At 33.3% G+C, this 12,559-nt stretch overlaps 1 protein-coding gene across 2 annotated transcripts in view; it reads left to right on the forward strand.

Annotated features, from left to right (window-relative positions):
* The first annotated feature begins 193 nt into the window (after positions 1-193).
* Positions 194-12,559, forward strand: part of LOC110998244 (putative oxidoreductase GLYR1 homolog) — a 53,867-nt gene continuing 41,501 nt past the window's right edge. Inside the window, exons 1-7 of one of the 2 annotated variants that reach the window (XM_022266787.2) lie at positions 194-290; positions 379-415; positions 796-878; positions 1,379-1,505; positions 6,468-6,617; positions 8,092-8,286; positions 10,732-10,905. In XM_022266787.2, the coding sequence (XP_022122479.2) occupies positions 256-290; positions 379-415; positions 796-878; positions 1,379-1,505; positions 6,468-6,617; positions 8,092-8,286; positions 10,732-10,905 (801 nt within the window). In that variant the 5' untranslated portion in view covers positions 194-255. The remainder of the gene's footprint in view (positions 291-378; positions 416-795; positions 879-1,378; positions 1,506-6,467; positions 6,618-8,091; positions 8,287-10,731; positions 10,906-12,559) is intronic. The other variant, XM_022266788.2, reaches the window with a different exon arrangement.

A 12,559-nucleotide genomic window follows, 5' to 3' on the forward strand; every position in this document is an offset into this window, starting at 1 on the left:
TACAAAATTTCTCCCATACATCGATAAAGAAGTTTCACTTCAATAAATTGAACGTTTAACGTTTTTAATTTTTAAGTTTTAGAAAAGTTTCCAATAACATTTTTCTCATTTAATTTTTTGCTACTGGTAATACTTCTATACCATAAACAAAAAAATGACGCCAAGTGAATTGTTTTTCTTTTACAAGTCTCTATAAATTTTAGGTTGTCTTTGAATTAGTTCGTCGTGGAATCGTGTCGAAGGTAGACGTGTACAATGACTGAAGGATATAAACTTGGTGATTTAGTTTGGTATGTAGATAAAACCTACCCTTATATGTTGATAACATTTCCAACAATACACATTTAGTATCTAAGTCTCTAATTTTTTTTGTTTCAGGGCTAAGATGAAGGGTTTCAGCCCTTGGCCAGGCCGGGTGAGTTCTAGTTACGCTATTTTAAACGTATTTTTTCAAATTCAGCGGCTCTTCAAAAGTATATTAATGATACAAATTGTTGCACTTAAGTCAAACGTTTTCAAATTGGAATGCAAACAGTTTGATAATATGAGCGGGAATTTGTGTATAATAGCTGACGCCGCTGTCAGGTATTACGGTCATTGGCCAGAAAAAGGCCGTACAAATAGTGCTTTACGCATGTGTTGGGACCATAATCTTAACCATAATTGAGTATAAAATAATTTGATATTAATACAATTTTACGGAGTAAATTCTATTTCTTTCACTCTCACCGTAAGTGTGTCAGAAAGAGAGAGTAACATGGAGAAAATATCACAATATTTTTATTTAATTTTCAGGTATCTATACCAACTCCTGAATTGAAGCATCCAAAAAAAGGAATGTCTGTGCAATGCATTTATTTCTTTGGCACCAATAATTAGTAAGTATCTATCACAGAATATTACTTTACTTCTCAAACATAAGCTTTGTTATTGCTGTTTGTATTTAGGAAGTAGAAAAGAAATAGAAGAATGAAAAGATGATAAAAGAATAAACAAAAGAGTAAAGCAACCATAGTAGCACTTGTTGATATGTTTATAACATGTAAATTAATGATTTATGAATTATAAGAAGTTAGTTTTTTCTCAATTAAAACATACTTAGTTGGTTTAATGTAGAACATCCTGAATATGTTATTTAAGTTTTGAAAATATGATATTAGTAAGTGACCTTTTAGTTCAGGTTATACAAATAAATTGGGGAAATGTGATATTAGGTCTGTCAACCTTCTTTTAGGGCAATGTTCACACACAAAACCAATTAAAAATTGTCCAGTTATCTAAACACAAGCAAGAGACATCTCTGTACCTGCTAGAAAAATAAATGCTCTAAAATACATCTCTTATATTTTCTATATATTGATTATTAATAACTTTGCAGTGCGTGGATAGAAGAGCATAATATTAAACCTTACCAAGAGCATAAGGAGCAATTGATAAAATCAAGCAAGTCGGCAGCATTTAAAGAGGCCTGCAATCAGATTGAAGACTACATAATTCATCCTGAGGTGAGATTGATTGACCATATACCTTTCAAACTTATCATTTTAACAAATATATTAATTTTAATTGCCTGAGATATAAAAGTATTTTTCATAATGTTTATTGCAACTTTGATTCAAACAAGTTTTTTATTTTTGAAACTTAACAAAGTTTTATTCAAGTGTTATGAAGTGCAACCTAAAATATAAAACAGCCTATACTGATATGACATAGGGAAATTAAGGGGATCATAATTCTGTATGTAATAGATAATTAGTGAATAAAATTTATATTGTATATTGCATCAATATTTATTGTTCATTTTGTTATGGCATACATCAAATTTCTTGTTAATGAACAAGCCTCAAATTTAGAGATTATATTTAACATGTGTCATATGTATTGAGAATAGTATGCTTATGCAAAAAATAATAAATAAACTCATTGAACATTTAAAAAATATTATGAGTTTATGGAAGATTTCATAATAAATTAAATTCTTCCCAATGCAATTCTGTAATAATTTTTATTATTCTATGCATTGGCCTTAAATGAAATCAAGAGGTTACGATGTAAATGTATTAAATGATAAATTTATTTATATACAGTGTATTAAATTAGCTTAATTTTGGTTGTTGGTGTCAATGGTATTCCATTTTAGATTTTACATTGTCTGAAGAATTTTTGAAATCAAGTTGTAAATATAATTAAAATTTTTAAGTTCTAATATGTGTATATATATTGTACATATACATTTCTTAGAACAATATATAAAAACTACTGTGTATTATGTGTATTGTCTGTTACTGTGATCTGTATCTGAATAATTTCGGTCTCAGCACGATGTCTTAAACGTTTTTGTCCCTAAATAGACTTCAATGAAAAAAGTTTTTTTTTGTTTTTTGCGATATAGGAATTTTTATTAAACTTTTTCACATCTTTCACTATGGTAATTGCATACCCTAACAGTCTTGAAAATATTCTAGAACCTATGTCAGAGATAACCTAGGGTTCTAATGGTAAACGGTATTTTAAATCGGAGTAGTAGAGAGCTGAGAATTGAATCCCCACCCCCTTCAGCAAAAGCAAGCAAAGCTGTGGAAAGTAATATTACATAAACGTATTTAGTTTTTTGTAGGGATCCTCGAAAATGCATTTCGTTAGCATAGACAATGTGTTGGTGATCCGTAATATATGTAAAAAGTAAATAATTACTGTTGACGTAATCACCAATAGTGATAATCGAATCGACGACGACCAGTCATTTTCCGAGCGGCTTGATCCCTTGGCGTTGCGTTAGATCTCTGCATCTTCTCCGCATTTACCATGGTATGTTCATAGGAGTTGTTCGGATTAATAACTGCGGCTTAGTTTTGTCTTCGGACGCCCAGGTCATACGGATGGAATTTTCTATTTTGCCTCGACTACTTATCTATTTATTTATTTATTCGGAAACCAAACAGACACATCCTTATAATAAAAACAAAGTCAAAAATAAAACACAAAACAAACACACTGGACGCATCCACAATAGGTTACACTTATACAACCATATGATACAAAAAAAAATATGACAACAAAACACATAATAATAGAGTTAAGACATTAACAGTTGCTTTATTTCATTCTTAAACAAAGCAGTAGTGGAGTGCGAAAAAGGGTCAATGTTTTTGATAGAATCTAAAGAAGAACACATCCTGTGAGAGTATCTATCATTTTGTCTACTGCATGCTGTATTTCTGCAGTATTTTCCAATTCAAGTTAGAGTCCTTCAACGAAAGAGCATTCTTAAAGTGCCGGAAACGCAAGCCTTCTCGCATTGCATCCATGGGTTACATTGAGAGTGATATGGTATCACTTATCACCAGATGACCACTTGCTTTTTTGTCGCCTGTATATAAAAAAACAATATGTAAGGAGTATGTAAATAAATGAAACCTTCGTTCTTCCAATGTAATATGTAAGCGAAATTTAAAAAAATTGACCAGATTATTAAAATATTGAAATATTATTGTTCAAATAGCTAATAAATATTATGAAACATTGAATAGTAATTATGACTAAGGATGATTTTAAAAAACGCGCGTGAAATATGACTTACGACAAAATCCAATATATTATTATACAAGGGGGAATGTGATTCCAAAAATCCGTCAGATGAGAGTCGATGTGATGATATCCATATTTTTGCTGCAGAAGCGATCTGTCCATGGTATCTGATTTTCCCCAAGGGAGTTGGTACGGAATAAGTTTAATTAATTAAATATTATGACACTATCTGGTCAATATATTCTTGAAGGTTTGTTGTATGTAAACGAACAAATGGTGACTGTCACCTTTATACTCGCAAGAGAACTAATCTTTAAACGAACAGACTCCGGAAGATAAACCTAAAATTTCTATGGAAACCAAAACTCCCAAGCGAAATTAGAGAATTATCACTAAATAAATTCAGCGTTTTATAAATTTGACAAATATTTAAATGATCATAATCCTTTCTTGAGATTGATTTTCTTCAGTTCAAACAATTTATCTGGCTCAAAACTTGCCGATCAAAAAGAGTGGCGGAGAGTTTTTTGCCAGTTCTACTCGCCCGCTCTACGCCATTGACTTGCGAACTGGTAGTAAATGTAAATGCATAGCAAAGGTATTAATTTAACATCTTTTGTATTGACGTTTATAAATGTACTTAGGAAAAGAAACAGGAGGTGGAGGTGGGTTTGTAAGAGGCCTTTTCTAAGCTGTCTCCATCTTTTTTGTTTGTTTTTCCTTGGGCACCAGTTTAGTTACTTAGTTACTTTTGCTCTACTTTTCTGTTCATGTGCCACGCCCATTCATAGTTGTATAAAGTACCGCTAAATAATTTTACTTCCTTAAACCCACTAAAATTCCCCCTAAATTTGTAAGGAAATCCCCCTAGTTGACATGAGTGTAATACTGATGACGTAACGATTGCGCGTTCGATAATCTGTCAAAATCTCTCGTTCGATAGGCGTTGACAACTGACATGTCACGCTCGAGCAATGACAAACTGTTTCTTCTTCTGTTTTAGATTATTCCAGGTGTTAGATTTTCCAAACTTACTTGGCGTTAATAAATCAACATTTCGATTAAGAATATCAAATAATACTGAGCAGTTAAATTCATTTAGTTTTCGTGATCCTCGAGTTGTTAATAATGTAGTATTTATAATACATGTATTATTGTCAAAATAAGTACATATAAAAAGTTATCTCCACACTAGCCTAACTTTCTCTAAACCACGTGTGACTCATAGAAGTATGCGTCGAACCAGTTATGATAACTAAAATCGTGCGAACGACGCACAGCTGTATAATAATAATTAAAAACTACCCACAAATATGAAATTATACTTAAATTTTTCAATTAATTAAAATCGAAGTTAGACAAAATTACTTTTAATTTATATTTTTTGGTTACTTATTTAAGTGCATGTACGGCTGTCTTTTTATTGTGATTATTTTAAGAACTACTATAATACACATAGACATACATTACAACACACACAAAACAACAATAATCAAAGAAAAAAAATACAATTAAAAATAAGAATAATTGTTAAGAAATATAAATATAAATAAACATTTTTGGGCGGATTAAAAACTATAGTAATTGTTTTTCTCATGTTAGTAAAATTTTTGTGTGAGAAATCTTTAAACCTAGTAAATGTACTTTCAGAACAGAATATTTTTTTTATGAGTCAAATTTTTACATATTTTTTAAAACTATATTCATAATGAGGTTAGGCTTCAAAGGGAATCTATTACCGTGCTTCTCATTCCGAGCAGATGGGGCTACACTTTTTTGTAGAACAGGAGGTGAACGGGCGGTCCATCTGATTACCAGAGGGCTCGCGAGTGTGTTACCGGCGTTTGCGGGATTGGTTGGCTGATGGGTTTTAGTGGGAGGCCTATTGCATCCCACAGCCCGACCCCCAAGCTCGTTGCCTCGGCGCGGGGGTCTGTAAATTTATTATCAATAATGAAAAAGGACTGAAGTAAACCGTTCAGCTACTTGCTGAATGGTGGTGTATGATGTTAATAATACATGACTGAATAATCATATCCATAGCAGTAACCTCTTACAGGATATTGAAAATTGTCATCCCTTATGAGTCCCTAGGTCTACAATCAAATTTTCAAATTCCTTCTGCCAAAATTCTACGCGACTTTAACAGATTGAACACAGCTTATCCGGAGCTGGATATATTCGGTAGTGGGCTGATCGGTTTTAGAGAAAGCATTGTTGGGTGGGGCTTTGTCAATGATTCTTTGATCATCAGCAAAACAGCAAATTAGGTTCTTCTGATTTAAGTACCAACAATTTCTGGTAATTTTATTGTGTGCTTATCTTATCTTATATATTTTTTTTTGTAAAAGTTATGTTTACCATTCTTCTCACACAGACTTAGAATTATGTATGATGTCGTAAACTCAATAATGTCCCTAAGATGTGGGTCGCAGGCAGTAGTGCCTCGTATCTGTTAAGAGTATAATATAACAATAATAAATAGTGTAAACAAATGTTGTCTAGGTACTAGTGTACACTCGTAAGAAGTGAAACTTCTTTATGACCTTATTTTTCAAAAAAATGATGTACTATATGCGACTTTACAGAAATTGGTTAAAAAAGATTAATTAGATAAAGTTTGACTGAAGGCTTTTACCATCATAGACATGAATACAAATAATATAACTACCTTATTACTACTAAGATTAATATAGAATTTCATTAATTGTAATAGAATTATTATTCGAATCAACCGTGGACAAAAAAAAAGATGGCGCGTAACCGAAAAATGTGACGGTAATTTTTTTTTCCAACGTCGATAAAGAAGTTTTGCTTCAAAAAAAATTTAAAGATCCAAAACGACTTATAAAATTGATCTCCTATAAGATCTAAGTATTTGTTTTTTATTTATGTTAGCTTTAGAATTATGGAATAAATAAAAAACAATTGTTTCGTAGAATTTTGGCGAGATTGACGAGCATGTACGTGACCCAGACGAGGAGTTTGACAAGTTGAAGGATGTCCTCCGAAAGGAGAGCACGGAGTCCGTTCCCAAGGAGGAGGCCACGCCTGAAGTGAAGAAAGAGAAGAAGAGCTCTACGCCCAAGGTATTAGAGTCGCTTTTTGTATTACAATTTTCTTAACATCCGCTTAGGTACAATTTATCCAATCATATTATATCACTAGCTCAATATAGTTAGTGTCAACAATAAATATTAATTTGTACTACCGAGCAACTTTGATTATGAATAGGATATTGCCATGACACGCAAGTTTTGGAGAAATCCCCCCCAACAACCATGTAACGCGCCGTAACTTTTTTCTGTGCCCAATAGTAAAACGTTTCGTTACAACGCAGTGACTGATTAAACCTAAAAGTTGCCATGTAAAGTATCGGAAAGTCGAAAATATTATTAACAATAACGCATAATTCAATTTATAACGATGTTAGTCAAATTGTTAATTTTACTAACATAAGTTATAAGTTTTACTATGTAATAACAATATATGGAGTTTTTAATTGGTCTGAAATAATTGTTTATTTTTAAATTTTTTTTTATATAATTCAACTAGGCATCGTAACGTTTTAGGGCGAATTGTAAAAATATATAGTGTAGTTGAGTAGCTTATGTATCGTATCCATTTTAAAAGATCGTTACACGATTTAAATAACAGCGTTCGATAGAAAAAATCCAAATACATATAGCAAATTTTTGACACTGAATTCATTTTATAACGACAATTTTCTTGTATTTTTATATAACATGTTTTCACTTCGGGCAGTTGTTCGAGTCAATTCGTAACAATTCGTAAACAACCGAATGAGTCAAATGAGCAACTATTGCACACATGTGTTATAGTTGCTCATTTGACTCATTGACTTGACTTGTAGCTTTTCTCAACTGTTATGTATGCCTGAGTGCATGAGTGTGTGGGTGCAAATGTGTGTGTGCAAGTGTGTGAGTGAGTGAATGAATAAAGTGTGCATATGCAGCTCTAACACTGCATAAGTTTTTGAATCGTATGTTTAGATTGTAGACTGTGAGCGGGTAGATATTAAGCAGACTATTTAATTTGGTCAGGTATAAGCTGAAGGAAAAGATAGTGTGGATATTACACTAGATTACTGGCGTGTACAAGGATCCAACTAAAACATAACCATGGTCAGTTACAACCACAACACACACATTACACACATAAAATGTTATTTTTCTTTGTTGATTATTACGTGTGTTTCTGTGTGTGTTGCGTTAGTAATAAATCTTCTGTTTGTCAGATTTTTTTTGCTACTTTTGGTATTAAAGCATAAATTACTTTATACAGTTGAAGTTTGATGAAATTTGTGTTGATTATTGTGTTTGTCTTATTTACACATAGGCGAATTAGCCTAAAACCTGTATGGGGACTGGGGCTGTATGAAATGGTGTTTTTTTTTATATAGAACAAGGGGGCAAACGGGCAGAAGGCTCACCTGATGTTAAGTGATACCGCCGCCCATGGACAGCCTCGGCGCTAGAGCGTCGTGCGTTTAATCATTAAATTTTAATTATTTTGTGATATTTATATACTGAAAATTTATAGATTCGTTTGGGTTCCAAGGTGAAGGCTGTTAAACGTTCGTCATCGACTGGTCTGAAAGCCACGCCCAGGAAAATGGCGAAGGCGTCCCGATCTTTTACAGACACGGACTTGGCCAATGATAAGCCGTCCATGCTGAACCACTCGTTCTCGAAGAAGTCAAGTCTTCTGCAGCGGCCATCGAATATATTGAGGCCTGTGAGTATGATTTACTTTTATTGATTCTTTATAAAGGAACGCCAGAAAAAACGATTGCCATGGCACGACAAACAGTTGCATGTCCGACAAAGAGTGGCGTTAGGAAACAAAGGACGTATGCGTATCAGCGGAAAGTCTTGTAGAATGCTCCCCCAAAAAAGCAGCTGTATAGGAATGTATATATGTATATCTCTACAATTGTTTAGTGCTAGGCTTTATATAAATTAAATAATGTTTTTTTAAGAAAAAAAGAATGTGTTTACTTATGTACCAACACACATTATTTATTACAAAATAATTAAAATGATTAGCGATCTATAAAATACTACAATGTACAATTTGAATAAAGTTATCGATTTTCATGCCACCTAGACCTAACTTTACGATGTCTTCAAAAATCTTATTTTAAGTAAAATAAATCCTTAAATGTATCTCCTATAATCCCCCCCACCAGACATCTTGATTCCTTCTAAATGTAGGGGGTAAACTTCGTATGTTACTTAACTGGTATGTGATGGGGTTAATAGTCTATCTCGTAATAATCAGTATTTTAAAATCTTTCAAACGATTTTACGGTAATTAAAAAGTCGATAACAAAGTTTTTGGTTTGCTAGTTTGTTAGTTAACTGATCAGTTTATTTATTTCAATTTTGACAGTGAATATATATGTATTGTAATTAACTTCTAAGTTCTAACCAACTTAATAAATATATATTATATTTCAATTATTAAAAAAAAATATTTGTATTGCTGTCATTGAAATTAGGGCAATCATGATTATTAATACAAATTACACTTAAGCAGTAATAGTAAAGTGTATTGTATTTAGTTACTCTGATTCATGCCCGAGTTACAGGAGGCTAGTTTTTCAAGTTAGGATAACAAGCTAGTACTGTCACTTTCTTCGTTCACAGCTTCCTGACTTATCGCCCGGGGCTTCGCAAGAGCAAGAGGCCTCTCGCAACAACCCAAGCATATTTAAAAAATATCGATCCCTCAACTTTTTTTTAAATTTAAAACTTTGATTTGATTGATCCTTAATTACTTGTAAATTAAACTAACTTTATTCACTGAAAACGTAATTGAAAAATGTCTTATGTAGTAGTGACATGACAAATATGTACCTAGATCGAAAAACCAGACCCAATTTCGAATATTGTTAAGAAATAGGGGATCGAATCGAAAATGCCATAGTTAAGGGTTTATTTCTAAAATAAATCAATGAGGAATTTATATACACAAATTAAGGGCAAAATTAATCGCAAAAATGCACTAATTACACACAAACACAAAAAAAGTCACTAAGAACTTTAATAACGCACACTTCACACAGTACTTTATCACTTGTGTTCCCATTATTAGCATTTTATCTCTTTGGGGTCTATCTCTTGATAGACCCCTTGTCGTCCGTCCCGTCCCTGGGAACAATCTTGAACGGGGTTCGAGAACTCTAGGCAGGATTGCTGAGTAGCGATTGCACAATTCTAGAACGACGTACTATCTCTTTCGCGCACATTGCTCCGTCCTTGTCGTATGGCGTTCTGGTGTAGTCAACCCGTCTTCGTAACAATAAACTTTTCACGAAGGACAAACGGCCTTGTAAAGACCTGCGGGCTGGAGCCTCGCAATGGCTGCATCTGCTTTTGGAACGTCAAAATTATGTCAATGTCATGCTGCGGGCGTAATCGTTGACGCCATGACAGTACTCAGAAATAAGTACGGACCCAGAGTTCAAACAGCTTCATGTATGAAACTTGAAGAGTTAGTATTTCGTAATGAGGAAACTGAATCTCTAAACAGTACCATAGATATCAGATTATGGTATTGTTCCTGGGGCAAAGTGTAGGGTTTTTTCTTAATGTAAGTTGACAGAATCATTACGATTTTACTGACATACATACTGTTGAAGAATATAATAAATGTTAGTTAAGTTTTGTCTAAGATAAACCTACTATTTTAAAAATTACGAGTTACGAGGTTTTCTAAGAGGTTTTAGATGTTAAGCCAATTTTGCAGAGAAGTTTTTGTTGCATACGTTATATTTATTAAAGTACACAACAGTATTCGTTTTCTACAGTATAAATTATGGAAAAATAGTAATAAAAAATGTCTTCCAAAATAGAGAAGGTAAAAATTTTAGTTAAACGTAAATTAATCAATAAAGGTTTCAATAAATTTGACGATTATTTAAATGATCCAGTTCATACAATTTGTATGAGTCAAAACTTAGCGATTAAAAACAGTGACGAAAAGTTTCTTGCCAGTTCTTCATGCCCGCACTACCCTTGACTTACGAATCAATTTAACTTTACTATTGACGTTCATATGTGCACTTGATTACCTATAAGTATGTAATCCCTTGAAAATTGGTTTTGTAACAACTGTAGGGTAGGTAAATAGATTGTATCCACATGCTGAAACATTTTAACATGAATAATTTTACAGGAAACACCGCCCTTGGATCTCGAGAACGTATCTGAAACGCTCCTGGAGAAGAACATAAAGGCGAGCCAAATGAAATTCGGCTTCCTCGGCCTGGGAATTATGGGGAGTGGAATTGTCAAGAATTTACTCAATTCCGGCCATAAGGTTCTTGTCTGGAATCGTACTGCTGCCAAGGTAAGTCTAGATGTAGGTTCCAGGAACACTAGAATTGAAGGTTTCCAAGCTAAATTAATGAATTTTGGAAGATTTGGGACCAGCTAGAAGCATTTAAAGAGAAGTAGAGTCCAGTGATTCCCTTGCCGTGGTATGCCACGCCTTAGGCCTTGCTAAAATTCTTTTGACCTCTGAATCTAGAATTATTTTAATATTAATAAGTGCGTACAAAGTACACATGCCAGAAGTGAAACTTCTTTGTAAATTAATTATTACTAAGGTAAAAGCCTCAATGGATGATCATGTATCAGTATATGGTCACTCCATATATTTGTATCAATGTTCACACTTTACGTGCTAATGATATTATGAATAAATAAAAAATCTGCGTTTACTGCACAAGACGCTATGCGTTGTCTCCCTTTCTCACTCAGTCGGTCTCAATCGCTCTCTCTCTTTCTTCGACTAAAACGCTGCACATTATGTGACGTTCCGTAAAAATTTTACCCTAAAGAAGTTTCACATCAAAAATTGAATTGTTCACTAAGAAACGCAAAGCATAGGTTTGAGGAAGAAATTACTTAAACACATAATGAAAATGATACTTCAAAGTCCAAATAGATTTTGGTTTAGTCCCCTTAAGAATCAAATTGTACCCCTGTGGGGCGTGGGCCCCACGTTGGTAAACACTACTGTCAGTTAGAGTACAATTATTACTGTTTTTTTCCTCTATTTGTTGTTTGCATTCTTTCGTGAATGATTCGTGAAATACTGATATGAAAGCGGGAATTTGTGTTAGTTTTCCTGAAATTGACCACTGTAGAAGAGGGGCTGCAAATAACCGAGGAATAGTTATGATGATGGTAGGATGTGAGGTCCGCAATACCGCAAGTTAAATGAATAATATTCGTGCCATAAATGAGGGTTTTCTAAGGCAGTTTTTGCTGCGCACCACCGCTATGTGGAACCAATTTCACTTACAGTCCTTCAAAGAGAACACCAAATAATAGGAGGCCTAGCACTGGCCAGCCTTCTTGCAATGTTAGTGTTCATCCTCTGGTGATGGTACTTAAGACATTGCAACCTTTTTTAATAACCACTAATGACAAATGTGAAATGTTCTTGAAAATAATTCAGGATCCTTGGGAAATTATCGACCTTTTCAAACTCCATCATTTATTTTCTCTCTTCGTCGCATTATTTATTTACGCTGTGGACATCTAGAGGCCTGTTAAATTTAAACGGTTCTTTTTGAACTGACGTCAACAAAGCGTGTTCTTATAAGTTTGACTTGGAATTAGATAATCGTTGAGTATGATGATCGAGGATAATTGAAAGACTAGCCAAGCAATTGCTTTAATAGTTTTTCAGATGTGTATCATATAACACACGTGTACAGACATAACTGTTTTGTTAATTCTGGGGGCACACAATCAATCATTTGTATGGTTTTGAGTAATTTGGACGTAATTTAAAGATTAATTTCTTAAATATATCAGGGGTTTCCAATATCTATGGTATATAGATCAATTTTAACGAAATTTCATTGCCACGTTGAAAGCCCTGAATTTAGTTTTTTTTTCCAATTCAATGGTTAGGTAACGCGCATGCTTCAACGGATTTACATTCTAGATAAAACCATAGACTATTTTATTTCTATAATTAAAACTTAAGA

The sequence above is a fragment of the Pieris rapae genome, chromosome 23, assembly GCF_905147795.1.
Source record: "Pieris rapae chromosome 23, ilPieRapa1.1, whole genome shotgun sequence".
In the NCBI taxonomy this organism is placed as follows: domain Eukaryota; kingdom Metazoa; phylum Arthropoda; class Insecta; order Lepidoptera; family Pieridae; genus Pieris; species Pieris rapae.